This window comes from Ochotona curzoniae, unplaced genomic scaffold (assembly GCF_017591425.1).
Source record: "Ochotona curzoniae isolate NIBS_2020 unplaced genomic scaffold, NIBS_Ocur_1.0 contig_4501, whole genome shotgun sequence".
In the NCBI taxonomy this organism is placed as follows: domain Eukaryota; kingdom Metazoa; phylum Chordata; class Mammalia; order Lagomorpha; family Ochotonidae; genus Ochotona; species Ochotona curzoniae.
In genome coordinates this window covers 10,385,142-10,402,134 of record NW_024466307.1, presented here as the reverse complement: position 1 = coordinate 10,402,134, position 16,993 = coordinate 10,385,142, and the positions used below count along the sequence as shown (strand labels likewise).

Here is a 16,993-nt window from a genome sequence, read left to right as displayed (position 1 = left end):
GGCAGTTGGTACCTGGGTTGAGGAGGAATTCAGGATCGAGTGGGGAATTGCAAGCACACGTGGCAAATGTTAAATGGAGACATCACCGGAACACGCTCTAGCTGAGTGCTGGGTCCCTTGGAGTGGCCTATCTCTGCACGGTGCTTGAAGGTCTGTGGGAGATATAGTGGAAGGGGACGTGCCTTCTCACATACAAGGAGCAGGGTTTTCCCGGGCAGTAGAGATCCCCTGGACTCCAGCCACAGCCCCTTTGTAACTCCTCGTATGGCCTGGTGTTTGCGGTTGTAGGAGCTGTGTGTGGCATCGAGCACACTCAGGTATCATAGCACTTGCAACATGAGCCGTGGTTCCCTCCGTGGCCCCCTAGCTGCTGCGGAGCTGCTAATCCTCAGAGCCGGTGGAACCGAACCCTCACCCACAGGTCTTGAAATAACAGGAACCACCCCCAGAGGGCGCCACCACTCCCTCCTTGGGAGTGTAACTTGAGATGAGGTCCCTGAGGAGCTTAGAAAGCCTGCTGACAACTCCCTTACTAAGGATACTCCAAACTGTTCGTGTTAAAATGGAAAAGACGTTTATTTTTGGCGCAGGGCAGTCCGAACGCCCAACACACGCTTGCCGTGGTGTGTAATCGGCCTGGTCGCTGCTGTCTGGCCTCTCCCCTCCCACGTGGGCCCCTAAGCCCTTGCGGGAGCTTCAGATTCTTATCCCTCCATTAGGCGGAGTGGCTTTAGCACTTCACACTCTTGGCAGTGGCCTTACTTCCATAAACAATTACCAGAGCGGGGCAGGCGTTTGGCCTCCGGGTTCCTGTGCTGGAGAGTCGACTCAGTGCCTGCGGTCCTGGTTCTGCTCCCAGTTTCAGCCCAGCTCGCATCATTGGGTCCCTGCTGCCAGGTGCACACCTGGGTTGGGTTCCCAGCCTCCAGCTTCGGCATGAACTGGCCCCAAGCACCCTGGGAGAGGACAGCTCTGTCTTTTTACCTCTCAAATAACTATCAAAATGTTCTTCCAGGGCCCTGTGTTGTTGCACTGTGGGGAAAGCTCACCCTCTGCGGTGCCGGTCACTTCTTGTCCTGATGATGGTCCATGGCTGACCCAGCTCCCTGCTTGTTGATGGCCTGGGCCTCAGCCACCCATGTGGAAGACCCGAATGAAGCTCCTGTTTAAGACCTGGCCCAGTCCTGGCCAGTGTGGCCACCTGGTGAGTAAAGCAGCAGTTAGCAGATCTCTCTCTCTCTCTTCTCTGTAAGTTTTTATTCAAATAAATATATCAATCTTTAAAAATTTTTTTTCTTGGCCCAGCGCAGTAACATATCTGCTCAAGTCCTCGCCTTGCACGCACCAGGATCCCCTGTGGGCATGGGTTCTAATCCCTCCAGCCCAGCTTCCCATCCAGCTCCCTGGTTGTGGCCTGGGAAAGCAGCAGAGGATGGCCCAAGGCCTTGGGAATCTGTACTCATGTGTGGGAGACTCAGAGGAGACTCCTGGCTCCAGGCTTCGGATCGGCTCAGCTCCGGCCACTGCAGACACTTGAGAAGTAAATCTTCCTCTCTGTATATCTGACTTTGCAATAATTTCTTTTTTCCTAAATAAAGGGAGTAATTTTGCTATGAAGAACCCTGATGGACTAAGGGTAACATAATTTAACTCATCACATGAGCCATCTCCAATATGAACATTCTAATATTTTACACACAATGGAAATTATGTGAATGTACTTATGCTTGAGAAAGGCGACAGTATTCCTCCGATCATTTCAGCATTTCCATGGCCAAGGCAAAATAACCACAGAACACTTCCTTTAAACCTGTTTTAAGAAAGGTTTATTTGTTACAAAATGTTAAATACTAAAAGCTAAAAACATACAAATTTGGGTCAGGCTATATTAAAATACATACATACCCTTTCCAAAATTATTAAAGGTTGAATTAAACAGACATTTTAAATAAAATAAAGTACCCTTGAAGGACCTTTTTTTTTTTTTTTGTCTAATAAGCTGTGTCACTGTAGTGTAGTTTCTAAGATGACATTGCCTTTCATTGTCTTGGAAGAACAATTCAGCCGATTCTCTCGCCGTCTTCTGCTGCTAGCTGTGTGAAGCCTTCGTGCTGGCTTGGACAGAGCTCATTCCAGTTAGGACAGTGAAAGTTCCAGATTACAAATCAGGTCTCCCGTGATGGGAACATGGCATAATCAGATGGATACAAAGGGTTCAACAGGGAGAGCTGGCCCAGAGGGAAGAGGCCTGCGTTCTGCCTCGGTCTCTTTCGCAGCACAAATGGCTGAGAAATAATCAGAGCAGAGATCTGCAGAAAGCACACATCCTTCACAAAGTCATGGTTCAATTACAAAAAACCCCAAAACTCTAAACCAGCATTTGTCGTTCCACTTGTAAATATTTTTAAATTTGTTATTTTAAATCAAGTTAATTCGAAGGGACTGAAGCAACACCCATCCACATGGGTTTAAACCCCCGCCGGCCAAGCCAAGTGGTCCAACTAGCCCTGGCCAGCGGTGACTGCTGGCTGGAGGCACTCACGCAGGTGGAGGGGACCGGGCATCACAGCGGCCACCTGTGCCCACACAGCATCATCTTCCAGCTGGGAAGAACTGTCCCCTTCCAGCAGAATGACATAATGTCTTCAGGAAAATGTTTTGCTCTGCTGCTACAAAACATTTTGCTTTGTATTCCCTAGAGTCAGAGTGACTGATTGAGAACTGCAAATGCTGTAATACAGATGGGGAAAACAGGTGCTGTGGAGAGAGCAAATGGCCAGCATTGCCTTTTGCCAAGTTCTTGAATGGGACTGGAGTTCTAGGAAACTACCATGGGTAGGTACATCTTCCCGAAGCTAATGCGAGCCAAATGGGAGTTGCCAACAGTTGGTTAACTCAAGTCACTAAAATACATAAAAAGCAAAAGGCAATCCAGTACTCTCTAACAGCTGATTAAACTCAGATCTCCTGGAATACAGCTCTAGGCGATTCTTCGTTGTTTAACTCCAGCAGTGTCAGTATACACAGGAAGGCTAACTGGGTATGGGATCCTAATACTGGAAGATTAAACTTTTAACGCACACTGTGAAAAGCTGGACAACCTATATGTCTTCAAGTCAGTGGGAATTAAAAATACATTTCCATATTGAATTACAGATGAAAACAACCTGTATTTCCGTCTCTAGCTGTCTTGGCTTCTGATAGCATGATTTCTGAATATAGGAGATTTGGGAGAAACTAGAATACTGCCCTCTACCCACTGCCACTCTGTACATGTAACACATCTCTGATTTTAGCCTCTCTTTTTTCTGTGCCACCTTGCAACACAGCTTCATGCCATTCCGCATTGAATAACTGTGATGCTCAAAAAACCATTCAACCCACTGACATCCAAATCGTAAGCAAACATACTTGAAAAGTCTGGAGTCTTCCATAGCACATTCTCTAAAAAGCGCCTTTGCCTTGTGGTCCACCCATGATGGAGCAGCGACTGTGAGCATTTTCAAAATAAGACAACACAACACATGCTTCTCTTGCCCCTGATGGTGGCGGAAGTTCCCGAGGGGGGGCACCTTCCCTTGATCTCGGCCCCTTTCCTACTTTTAGGGGAAAACAATCTTGGGACAAGAAAATATGGAATATTTCCTGCCGAGAGATGCATAGAAGGTGGCGGGAGCAGGGGGAGAGGGCCCTTTTTCAAACACGAACATGCTGAAATGCCGGTGACAAGAGTTGCAGCAAGTGTGCGGCCTCGAGCGGTCCCGATCCCACAGGCTGCACACTGATCAAGCCAGCCCTGCACGGGGTTCCCGCCTCGTCCCCGGCCCTGGGAGCACGCGGGTGATTCGGCTGGCCTGTCCGGGTGAGATGCACAATTGTCGGGACGATTACTCGAACATTTCACATTCCAAACCCTGGAAATCACCTGTGGCTCGACGAGTCTCAGTTATGCTGAGTCTTGCAACGATCCTTCTTTTAAATAGAGCAATTAACCTGATAGGATAGCGTTTCTGAAATGAGCCCTATGCGACAGTTAGAAAAGGCAGAACGAATTCTTAGCTGGGAGGGGGAGCAGCAGGTTACCCTAAGGGAAGCAGGTTATCCTATGGACAGCTGCTTGGGAAGCCTTAGCCGCGTCTACCCTAAGCACAGTCTGTTCCCTTTTAGATCACAATCATTTTTTTTTTTCTTTTTCCAAAGAGAACTAGTAGATGCACTGAGCTCTGCAATTTTTGTTTTGGACACCTGCACTAGTTTCCGTGGTAAGAATTTTCAGGAATTCAGTGGGTTCCCATTTTTCCTAACAGTAATAAAAGTAAAAAAAAAAAAAAAAAAAAAAACTCCCGGTTACATTATCAGGCAGCGACACTTCCGGGAGTGAATATACTTCCTGTATTCCGCAAGCTGCTTCAAGTACAGATTCGACGGCCATCTGTGCTTTTCCACAAAACTGCGCTCTTCCACTGAAATTGTAAGCAGAAGAATGTTAGTGGGATATATTTCATTTTTGCATGAAAATGTGAACCCCCCCTCTTTCCATTCAATATGGGGGCACTTCAAACAGCTGGTGGAAAATGCAATGAAAAGAGAAGTTTGCATTGCTGCAAAGAAAAAAAAAAAAGAATCTAAGCAGTGTTTTCACAATACGGATTTACAAGAACATTCTGGAGACTCCTTTGTGTGAGATCTAAGCTGCTACACCCACCACCACTTCAAAATCATCCAGCATAATTTTGATGAAATCAGTCAACAGGCTTGATGCTGTGATGAACAATTATATTCACTCGTCACTGACTCATCAAGTGGTGGTTGATTATTTTCTTTTTCTTGCTCAAGAAAACGACTTTTCCTGCTGGTAACTGACTAGTTATTTCCATTGAGTTTTCTTTGTAGTCAACTCAATCTTCCAAAGTCTTTTTTTTTCTTCTAATTTGTATTTACTTCATCTATTTGAGACACTGAGACGCAGAAAGCGCTTCCACCTGCTGCTGCAGCCTCCACAGCCAGCGACAAGCAGTCAGGAACCAGGAATTCCATCCAGCTCCCTCCTGTGGGTGGTAGGAAGGCAATTTCTCCGGCCATCACTGCTGTCTCCCAGGGGCCATACTGGCAGGAAACTGGGACCCCACACGAGATGGCCCCAGGTGCCCCCGAGGGATGCCCAGTGCTCCCCGCTCTCTGATCTGTTCCCAGTCAGTCTTGCTCCTCAGCTCGCTGTGCTTCTGCTCTGGAGCCCGCCTTCTGGTGGGATCCCTGCACCCTCCAGCTCCCTGCACCTGCCTCCTGCCTCCGTGCTGGGGCCCTCCTTTCCTGAACTCCGGACCCCTCGCTCAACCTGCTCTCTAGTTTCAGCGAGGCGTAATCTCTCAAGGCTTTCTAAAACACAGACAACTAACAAATATTTTCCAACTCTGTTTGTGATGAAATGGCTTTATCATGAGCATGGGTGTATAATTTGGTATAAAGTCCCCAGATGAATATACTGGGGTAACCTGGTATAGCCTCCCTGATCTGTGGGAGCCACTGCCGGCTGCTTGCTGGCCTCCAAGCTTGTTGGGAATCCACTGTCACTCACTCACAGGCTTTGCTGCATGGCCTGTGGTTTTGCAGGCTTTTTTCCTTTCTTTTTAAAGATTTATCTTATTTTTGTTTAACAAGCAGAGTTAAAGAGAGAAGACACACAGAGAGATCTATCATCCAGTTTGTTCATTCCCCAAGTGGCCGCAGTAGCCAGAACTGAGTCGATCCGGAGCCAGCAGCCAGGAGCTTCTTCTGGGTCTCCCATGTGGGTGGCAAGATCCCAAGCCAATGGGCCGTCCTCCACTGCGCTCCCAGGCCACAGCAGGGTGCTGGATCAGCAGTAGAGCATCTGGGGCTAGAAGCAGTGCCCATACGGAGTGCTGGCACCAAAGGTTTTTGTTTTTTTTTCTTACCTGTACTAAAGATGCACCTTGTGCACTCAATAAAAAGCCAAGCACTTGGAAAGCCCTATAGATTTGCTGACTCAGTTCCTTCTTTGGAAACCAGCTGCTCTCCCTCTCTCCTTTCCTTCTTCCTTCCCTCCCTTTCTTTCTTAATTATATGAACTTCTGTTAGATACCGCACCTCTGAGTCTGAGGCTCTAAGTTCTTTCTGTTTTAAAAAATTCATTTACTCTTACTTGAAAGTCAGAGAGAGAAATCTTCCATCTGCTGGTTCACAGCCCAGAGCGAGGAGCCTCTTCTAGGTCCTCCACGTGGGTCCAGGGGCCCACACATTGGGCCATCCTCTGCTGCTTTCCCCAGAGCAGTAGTAAGCAGCTGGACTGAAAGCGGAGCAGCTGGGACTCGAACTGGCAGCCATATAGGATGTTGGAGCCACACGTGGAGTATCAGTGTGCTACACCACTGCACCGGCCCCCGAAACTCCAATCTCTTTAAAAACTTACTCTTTCCCATCAAATGTTTTGCCTTCCTGGTAGATTTCCTTAACTTTGTCTTTTCATTTGTTTGTGTAATTGTTGCTGTTGCCACGACCAATCATATTTTTTAACTTCAGGTAAAACTTATTCGTTCACTGATTTTTCAACTGTGATAGCATACAATACAGCATACAACTTGCTGTCTGATTCAGCTTTAAGCAGACAGGTCAGTGCTGTTAGACACATTCATATTCTTCTCTGACCAACATCCAGAACTGCTCAACTTGCAAAACTTAAACTCTGCACATATTCAACAGGCCCCTCCCTCCTGCTCTAGCTGGCCCATCGGCCATCCTGTTACTTTGTCTCTGAACACAGTCCCCCTGGAACCACTGTCTCTGCCTACTGTTGGGTGGGAATGCCACTTTGGATTTGTTCTCCTTTAGGTTTTTTTTTAATTCCTGTTTCTCTGACTTGTCTTTTCTTTCAAGTTCATTCCCCTACATCTGTTTTGTTTTGTTTCTGTTTGGTCCATTGCCCCCCCTCCCCAATGTATCATGTTTAATTAACACTGGGCCTGGGAGCCACCAACACTGGAGGACACCCCCCCCCGCGTGGCTGAGCCGGTGGAAACAGGGGTCACTGCACCGACTCACACGTCATGGCGACTGTACCTGCAGGCTCGTTTGCTGGTCCGGAGAAGGATGCCCTGCCTCAGGCCCAGGGAATGGGTGTCAGGGCAGCAAGTGCGCTACTGGAAAAATTCTAGAAGCTGGCCATACAGAGAGGCTGCAGTGTCACAAACCCACCCTGTTTCGGGCCAGACCCTCACGGCTGACGGCAACGACACCCGGAATCCACGGAAGTTCTGAATTCCATAGCTTTGTATGCTTTAAATGTTCAAGAAACAAAAGCCTATGCCATCCCATGATGATACAAAAGCAGCTGGCTGGTGTGCCCAACAGCCAACCAGATCTACTGCTGTCAGCCCCGTCCCTGCTTCTGCAACACCTGGCACTTGAACTTCTCTGGCTTTGGGGCAGTCAGCCCAGGTCTCCCCGGCACCCCCTTCTGTGGGAGCAAAGGTCAGTGTCCACCTCTCCATACACTCGGCCTTGGCCGCAGGCCCAGGGTAGGAAGAAACGGGCCAGCTTGTATGAGGATGAAGTCCAGAGTTCCCTGGCCAGTACAGGCAGGTAAACACCTTGGGCGGGATAAAACATGAAGAGTGCATGGTGTTGTGGCACAACAGCCTGAGCTGCTGCTTGGGGTGCTGGCATCCCATAAAGGAGTGACTGCATCCTGGCTGCTCCCCTTCCGGTCCAGCTTCCCATGAATGCATCTGGGAAAGCAACACAAGATGGCCTGGGTCCCTGCCCACCTTCGTGGGAGACCCGGATGGAGTTCTGGGCCCGCGGCTTTGGCCTAACCGAGCCCGGACTATCACAGCCATTTGGTACGTCAACCAGCAGGTGGAAGTTCTCTCCCTTTCTCTCTCCTTGCCTCTCCACCTTCTGAATAAATACATCTTATGTGGGGAAAAAAAAGAACCAACCAGAAAAGTTATTGCACTTGAGCTCTGGCAGCCAGCCAACTAGCCAGCCTTCTCCCGTACCCCACAGAAAGATGCAAACTAATATGTAACACATGACACCAAATGGAGGTACATATTGTAAATGTATGCACAAAGAGCTCCACCTGCGTGTCAGTCAACGGCGCCTCTGCCAGGACACGCTGCCTTTCGGGGGGGCTCGGGCGCCCCCATGAGACCACGCCCCTTCCCGAGAGCCCAGAAAGCCGACCCCGAGGAGGGGCCACCTGTCTTCCTGGGGGCACACGGTGGGCGACAGACATTTTCCACGGACTCTCCGCTGTTGGCGCCCCGCGCTCTGTTCAGCACAAGCTGTTATTTCAGTGTAATGCAATGGACTCGGACACATTTATACTCAACTACGTACTCAGTACAATAAAACCATACATTACAAATAACAGCAGTTAAATTCCCTTATAAGAAAAAAAAAGTTTTAAAAACCTATACTGTTTAAACTTTGCTTCTGGCTCAGAGAGTCAAAACCAAGATCTCATTTACCACAAACTAATGCCACCTGAAGACATACTTGGCCACCTTATCTATTTCTGATTTAAAAAATAACATTTAAATATGGATAGCTGCTATAGCACAGTCATTAGAAAACTTCCTGTGTAACACAGTGCAGCTTAACACTAGAACACAAGCTGGCTGTAAGTTAAAGTCCTGAGTTACCACACTGCATAATTGAAAAGGACGGATTACATGGACTCTGCTCATTTTGTTAAAACGATCATTTCTACCAAGAAACATATGCAACAACAGCCAAGAACATCCAGGTGTCTTCTGTTTGTTTTTTCCAGAAGAGAGACAGGCAGTGTACCTGAAAGATCCTGAAATTCAGGCTTCTGGCTGAAGATGAGGTAGTTGGTGGCGATGAAATGAAGCAGCCAGGCAGAAAGGCAGTCCGAGTGGTGGAACTGCAAGAGAAGCAATGGGAGACACTGCATGGCCCCTTCCCGTCAGGAGCCGGGCTGGGCAGAAGGGACCCTCACTAACATGTCACAGTGCAACTGCCCGGTCGGGGAGGAAGCCCCATCCACAGAAGCGCAGGCGCCCGCATGCACGCGCCACTGCGCCTGCATGCGGGGTTGGGAAGCAGACCTCCACAGAGCATGCCTAGCTGCTCCCCAGAGCTGGCTAGCCTCCTGTCAGCTGCAGGCCCTAGGGCCTCGGCACTGCCGTTGCCCACAATCACCGTGCAAACCTCGTCTGTCTGTCCCCTAGAATGAGGCACATCCCAGTTCAGAAACAGAAAGAGGCGCTGACTGGGAAGCCCAGAAGTGCAGGGTCTCCCGCAGATCCTGCCAAGCCACATTCTGCACGCAGTGACTCAGGCCTCTCGATGGTGTTTTGCAAGGGTTAATGACATGCCCCCACACCTGCTCCACCACCAGAACTGCAGTGTGTCCACACAGTGCAGGCACGCCGAAGGAAGGACCAGCCGAGCCTAGCCAACCGTGTCCGTCTGTGTGGGCACACGCACCAACCCTGTCACTTCCCATTCCTTTGGGGTGAACTTAAGACCCTATGATGCCCACGGGAGCCAGAGCAGCGCCACTGCCGGTTGGGGGCGTCACCACTAGGCGGAGACATTTCACGTCAGTGCAGCCTACCTCCTTAGGGACTGCAAAGACCCCCCTGCATCTCCTTCACTCGAGGGACCTAATGTGCCAAAAGAGGAGGGGCGAGGAGGTGACAGCAGAAGGGGGAAGGAAGAAACGCCTACACCTGTCACTTTCTGCTGCAAACACAGTGTTTTGTCACATTTGGTCTTAAATATTTACCCAACACGCTGATAGGAAGCATACAAGTATATGAGTAAAAATGAGCCTCTTACTGGCATACAGCCCTTGCCTGTCTGCCTGCCGGGCTGCGGCCTCCTTACTTTTTATTTGGCTGACATGTATGTACCAGGGTCACTAAGATGTTGCCTATAACGTCAATTAAATAATGTTATGTCAAAATAAATAAGTAGACACATGAACAAATAAAAAGAATTGGAAAATTTCCTTGGGATTTTGTGCTTGTGGTCGCCAGCCCGGGAGGGCCCCTCACCTTGGCCTTCTTGAGCAGGTCCACGATGTCGAGGTTCATGGAGGCCAGCTCGCGGCTGGGCATGCTCTGCAGCTGCGTGATGATGAAGAGCTCGCAGATGTGCTGCAGCCGGGACACCTGGTACATCTCGGCACAGATGAGTAGACACATGGCCTGGAAGATGCCAGCTGCCGGGTGGGGGGCAAGCAGACAGGGGCGAGAGCGTGAGGAGAGCCATAGTCAGCCAGCAGAAGGCGTGCAGAGCGGGGCAGCCAGCACACAGCAGGAGGCCTGGGGAGAAAAAAACCCCTGCCTCCCGAGCACCACCGCCTCAAGCTCTCACCCCGCCTAGGTCTTCAGTCTAGTAAGCTGGGAGGCAGAAAAAAGGGCGGTGTGGTGTGGCCGGGGGGCAGGGCATGGAGACAGAAATTCTTCATCTGCTGGTTCACTCCCCAGATGCCTGCAACGCTATGGGCTGAACCCGGCTGCAAGGGGAGCTAGGGGCATCTGTACCCAGTTCTCCCTCAGTGGGCGGCATTGACCCAGGCTGTGCACATCAGCAGGAAGAGCTGCGATGGGGGCTGGAGCCTGCACTGGAACCCAGAAGGACGCTGCCTTCTCTTACCTGCTCAGGCGCCTGAGCTAGGCAGCTTGCACGCGTGGGGGGCGCCACCTGGTGGCCATCACAGTGTGGAACCCAATCACAGGGCCTTCCGTGCCTCCCTTCCACGCCTGGCCCGGGGGGTTCCTGCGTTTCTTCGTGGAGGACCCCCAACCCCGGGCTCCCATCTATGGCTCCCAGTCAAACACAGTCCTGGGTCAGGGAGTTTGGAAGGAATTCAGTGCACTGCACTGGGCTGCCACGTCTTAGGAAAAGTTCCTGAGAAGCTTGTGTGTAACACACGTCAACAAGCAATCAAAGCAGACGCCTCCACTTCCAGGGTGCCCACAGTCACCAACTGGGGCGTGGGGTCTCCCTCCCGGGCTCCCAGTCACGGGTCTCCCAATGACCCAATGCACACCGACCAGACTCCAGCGATGGCGGCTTGGCCTGGGCAGGATGGCCGCTCTGAGCAGGCATGAATGGAAGCCGACCTCACGGACAGCTACCGCAAGGACAGGCAGCAGGCCGGGCAGGCCGGCGCTCACCTGGGCAGCACGCGTCTGTGTACAGGTACTCTAGGAACGACAGGAACGTCTCCTTGGAAACGCCGTAAACAGGGATCAGGACGCTCTTGGCTTCCATGTAGTTACCATTGAACATGGCAGCCATCACCTCACAGCGTGCCACCAGGATGGCCCTGTGGGCGGGCACCGTCGTACCTGCAGTGGGCATAAAAGGGACAAACAGCTGCAGGTGAGACAACCTGGCAGTCTGGTATCACAGGTCCTTCCGGCGAGGCACAGCGTGGGGGCACCAGCACCAGACAGAACCCTAACATGACCAGCCCCTCACACATGGCGGTGGGCATGGCACTGCAGCAGACACTGGGGCACTGCCCAGCGTGCTGTCCCGACCCCCAAAGAAACACCTGCTCCGGGGAAGAGCCCGCGCGCTCCCCTTTGATTGGTCAGGACATCGTGGCCTACGACCTACACGGAGTTCCCTAGGGCAAAGTGACTCTGGGCGTGGGGGGCCCTCCAGGCCCCGCCCCACTGTACCAAGACAGCATCTGGGGATACGGGACAGTTTCCACAGCCCCATGCCCCAGGCAATCTTGCGTCCACCTGACATCCAGGCAGCACGGCTGTGTAGGGCTGGCAGGGCGTCACAAGGATGAGCAGGCACAAGCTGGCAGTCACGGGTGGGATGCTGTGACCCAGCGGCAGGTGGGAGGGACACGGAGGGCTAGTGGCAGAGCTGCAACTCCAACCCAGGCACTCCCACAGCAGAGGGAGGTTTTGCAACCAGCCTCTTCACTGCTGGTCCTGACACCTGCGCCAACGTTATCTTTTAAATTTCATTTTTCCATGAACTTTCTGTAATATCCTCATAATTGCATATACTTAGTATAATTTTAAGGCTTCAAGAACATAAAAGTAAACAGGGTATCATTAAAATATTTGTAGAAAGAAAATAAAAAGCAAGCAGCGTGGCTTGACGAGATGGGTATGTGGTCACTTGGGGACAGTGGCTGTGGTACAAAGTGACTAACAGCTGAGACAGCAATCCCCGTGGACCATGCCAGGGCAAGAGCTGGCAAGCACACATCAGAGCCTGCTCGCTTCTGTGCCCATTTCCGGCATGGGTTTAGAGTGGAAAATCATATAACAGTTGAGTTAGGGAAATGTCCACTTCTGCTTCTCCCTTCTGTCTGCTGCTCTGGCATCACCATTGTTCCACTGTGGAGCCAGCACATAGCTGCTAGTGACATTCATACTGCATTTTCCACATGCCAGAGGGACACAAACGCGTTAGCATGCAGGGCAAGAACCGGGGAGAAGATGCTGATTTTCCAGGCATAAGATATGCCTGCTCTTTGAAAATGTCATGGCCAGGCCCCAGCCCTGGCTGTGGGGCAATGGTTAAGTCACCAGCTGGGATGCTGGCATCCTGTATCCCATGGCCTCAGCTCTGGCTCCTGACTCCAGCTTGGAAGCAGCAGGTGGCGCCCACGTCTCGGGATCCTTACCATTCGCCAGGACTGGGTGAACCCCAGGCCTCGGCAGGCATTTGGAGAGAGATGGATAACAATCTCTCACCCTCTTTCTGGTATCAATCGAACATCTTGTTAATGTATCTGATATTATAATGATGACTTATTTTAAGGAAAAGAACTGCTAAGTCTTCTAATCAATTAAGAGAGATTATCAAAGATCTTGGTTTTCACTGAACACTCCAACATTTCATAGTTCTACGCCAGCCCTGCTGCGTTCATCATGCATCCCAGATTTCAAAACAGCAAGCATCTACAATTGTGTTTTGTTTCATCCCAAGGGAAGACAACTGTGCAACCGAGGAAGGGTCAGACTATGCACTACACAAGTGGACAGGAAAGCAGTATCATTTTATAAGAGGAATTCTCCTGTAACACAAATTCAAGTCTCAAAGAAAACACCTATCTTTCCTTCCTTTTATTTTTAATCTACTTATTCGGGAGGCAGAGTTACACAGAGAGGAGAGACAGAGGTCATTTTGCATCTGCCTGGCTCGCTCCCCTCGGCGGGGCTAGCCGGAAGCCAGGCATCTCTTCCGTGTCTCCCACCTGGGTGCAGGGGCCCAGGCACGTGGGACATCTTCTGCCGTTTCCTTAGGAACAACGGCAGAGAGCTGGATCCCCATACGGGGTGCCGGTACCACACGTGGTGTCTTCACCCACTGCTGTACTGCATGGCTCAGCACCTATTTCTCTATACCACATAAAGAGTTTTCAAGATTAATTTTAGAACTTCCATAGCAACTTGAAAAACAAAACCCAAACAAATTCTGAGGGATGGTAATATGATATCCACCAATGATAAGAATTATACACCGTGCCAGGGTTTTATATCCCACGTCAACTCTTGCTGCTGACGGCCTGGAATATTTTTAAAGAAGGATCTGCCCAAGCAAGCAAGCACACCAAAATCTACTAGTGGTTGTCGCCGAGGGATTTTTCTTTTTCTTCCGTCCTCCCCCCTCCCCTGACTGTCCCGCAATGCGCACAGTGTGCTCTGACCCCCAGCCCCCGGCTTGTTTCCTACAGAAGCCTGCTCTTCCCAATACAAACGGAACCAAAGAGAGCGGGCTTCATGGACAACATGGATTTTCCCCGAAATGGGACCATTCTGGGCATGAGGTTATGTGAGTCTTATGTGACTTTCATAAACACAGGCCTGTCTACCTTTTGTTCGTAGATCTGCAGCTCCAGCGAGCTGTCACTCAAGGCAACAACTGCCTATATCCTGATTGTTCCTTCCTTAGACGCGCCTCTGTTCACTTTCTTCTCACATAAAAATACAAGTCAAGGTCACCCCAGCTGTGCCATTTCAGTGTACCAGGCTCATTCTGCTCTGTACTGACAACAGCTTATCAGAGGGAACTTTGGAAAGTCTCCAACTTACTCTCTTGGCAGGTGAGCAAAGTCAAAAGCAAAGCCAATCTTGCTGGAGACAGAGAATAGTGCAATCCATTCAACACTTAGAGACTTGCACCTCCCTCTCTTGAGAGCTGTCTTCCAAAGTTCTCCTTGATTGATCTGGAACCGAACTGACGGTCTCTGACAGGTCATTTTTAACACTGTGTGTATCTACCCCAGTGAGAAGACGATGCTTGGGAAGAAACGGGGGGGGGGGCAGCACCGCCCCCCTGCTCCCCACCCAGAGATAAGCAGCCGCTCTCTGGCACTCCGGTGATGGCATTCAGAGTACAGCGAAAACTAAACGTGGCAGGATCCATGGGTGCCTGATGCCGGCTGGGCACAGCCCCGACCCAAGACTCCCTGTGCCCAAACTAGTGGAGAGCAAGTTGAATACTAGAAGTCAGAAGTCACGTGGCTTTCAGGGAACTGGTTTCAGAGGGAGATTAAGAACCAGAACCATACAGATACAACACAAGCACACTGCATAATGATGTCTCTGAGGTCACATCCGTCAATGGTACCTCCAAGTAAACGCAGCCCATAGTTCGAGCGGATGATGCTAAGGGCAATGTCAACTTGTTTTCTTACAGTTCATGTCCCTGAAAGATCTGATGTGAGATCTGGGTAGTAGTAATGAATGTCCCCGAACAGAGAAGTCGTTCCTGTGTCCCAGATGGTCCAAGCGGAAAGAGTGAGCACAACAGGCTGGAATGAAGCAATGACGGGCAGGAATGCGGAGCCATACCTTGTATTTCAAAGACCACGTCAGCGAGCATCGGTTTGTTGAGGAAAAACTTGAGGGAAGTGTTGTAGAACCACAGAGGCTTCTTGGCTTGGTAGGTTTTGCAGTTCCGTAGACAATTAATCTAGCAGAAAAACAGAAACACGATGGTAATGTACCCAGGGGCTGCTCTGAGGACTCGGAGTCTAAAGGAATAATAAAGCTTTCCTGCTCTGAGGCCTCTCTGACCAGCTTTCACACTGACTCACTCAGCTGCTAAGATGCCCAAGAGCTACTCATGGCCGGCAGGCAGGAGGGTCTGAGTGAACACTCCACCCTCCAGTGAGCAGCTGGAATGACTAGTCAACCTCAGACAAACGCCTAACAACCCATGTCTGCACATACAAGCTACTCTGTCCATCACAGAAAAGCACGCAGGGGACAGGTGAGGTCACTGCTCGTGAGCCTGCACCCCACGTCTGAGCGCGTGCTTGCAGTCCCAGCTAGTCCGGTTCCCATGTGGTTGCCCGGGAAGCAGCAGATAACAGCTCAGCTACCTGGGTCCCTGCCACCCGCATGCAGACCTGGACTGAGTTATGGCTTCCTGGCTTGGGTCTGGCCCAGCCCTCGCTGCTATAGTCACCAGCGGTAGCAATTGGAAGATCTCGCTCTTCCTTTCAAATAAAACCCATTTTAAAGGAAACTGCACAGAGAGCAACATCATCTGTAATCAAGAAGAAAACACATCTTCCCTTCTCATGCCATGCCCTCCTGCTGCTGACTGGCTCAACATATTCTAAAGGAGTGAGCATCTCTAAACCACCTCTCGGGATCAGGTGCTTTGCTGCAGTGGGTGAAGCCACAGCCTCGGCCGCCTGTAGCCCGTCTCAGCTCCAGCTATGCCGCTTCTGATCCATTTTCCTACTAACGGGCCTGGAAAAGCAGACGATGGCTCCAGGGTTTAGGCTCCTACCACCCACCTGAGATGGAGTTCCCACTCCTGATGTTGGCCCGGCCCAGTCCCTGCTGCTGTGGGCATTTGGGAGAATGAACCAGAAGACACAAGATTCCGTATTTCCTCCTCTCTCTCTCTCTCTCTCTGCACTCTGTCTTTCCAACAACAAAGGCAAAACCAAACTAATACTTTTCAAAATGAATAACACCTGTCTCTCTCCCACCCGAATATACTTCTTTTAAAAATGTATTGTATTTGAAAGGCAGAGTTACAGAGAGAAAGGAAGAGGTAGAAATAGATAAGCAGACAGACAGGCATACAGGCAGATGTAACACACACAGAGGTCTCTACCTACTGGTTCCCTTCCCTAAATGGCTACACCAGCTGGGTCTGGGCCTGGCTGAAGTCAGGAGCCAGGAACAAGGTCTCCTAGGTGACTGTCAGCGGCCCAAGCACTTGGACCATTCTCCGCTGCCCTCCCAGGCACATTAGCAGGAAGCCAGATCAGAAGCAGGGCAGCCAGGTCTTGAACCCACGTTCATACAGGAGACCTGCATCATAGCGACAGCTCCACCCACTGCACCACAGGCCAGCCCCTGCCTGTCCTTTCCTGGGCTTTTCAGATGACCATCTTGCTGGTACCCCAGCAGTCCAGCACCAGCCTCCATTTCCTACACCTCTGCCCAATTTTGTTTCCTTTGTACTTGTCCTAATTTGTATGCAGTGGACATATTAAGACAAGCCGCAACAACATCATATTCAGGCAGAGATGCTTAGAATATGAAACCTACTACATCATTTAAAATACTAGGCTAGATTAGGACTGAAAGCTTCTATTACATGAATGTTGCTGTAACTTCTCATTTAAACTGATTTAGGGCTTTTGTTGAAATACTGCATTTTACTCATTGCTCATGGCTCTGTGCCCTTGGCTCATGGGTCCTGGCCAGAACCTGCCAGACAACTCAGAAAGCTTTTGCCCTAAGAAACACACACAACATCAGTAATCCATCATGAGAATCAACACCAACCACCAGCATTTCACTCTGCGTCACGCATGACCCTGGGAAGCAGACCACCCCAGGGAGAGGGAGTCAGCGCACAGGGTCACTTCTGCTTGGGCCTGGAGCCACCTGGACACGGTACCGCCTTGTCAATCAAGTGGTCCTTGAAGGAGCTACTCCAGAACACAAAGGCACCTGCTTTGGCAAAGAGGATGCAGGGAGAAGTG

The 16,993-nt window shown here is 50.5% G+C and overlaps 1 protein-coding gene across 1 annotated transcript in view; it reads right to left on the bottom strand.

The window, feature by feature from the left end:
• Positions 1–3,158: 3,158 nt before the first annotated feature.
• RHOBTB3 (Rho related BTB domain containing 3) overlaps positions 3,159–16,993 on the bottom strand; it is a 32,405-nt gene continuing 18,570 nt past the window's right edge. Inside the window, exons 8-12 of the mRNA XM_040985863.1 lie at positions 14,832–14,952; positions 11,175–11,348; positions 10,047–10,213; positions 8,812–8,908; positions 3,159–4,463 (exon numbers count right to left, since the gene is read on the bottom strand). Coding sequence (XP_040841797.1) covers positions 4,348–4,463; positions 8,812–8,908; positions 10,047–10,213; positions 11,175–11,348; positions 14,832–14,952 — 675 coding nt within the window. The 3' untranslated portion in view covers positions 3,159–4,347. The remainder of the gene's footprint in view (positions 4,464–8,811; positions 8,909–10,046; positions 10,214–11,174; positions 11,349–14,831; positions 14,953–16,993) is intronic.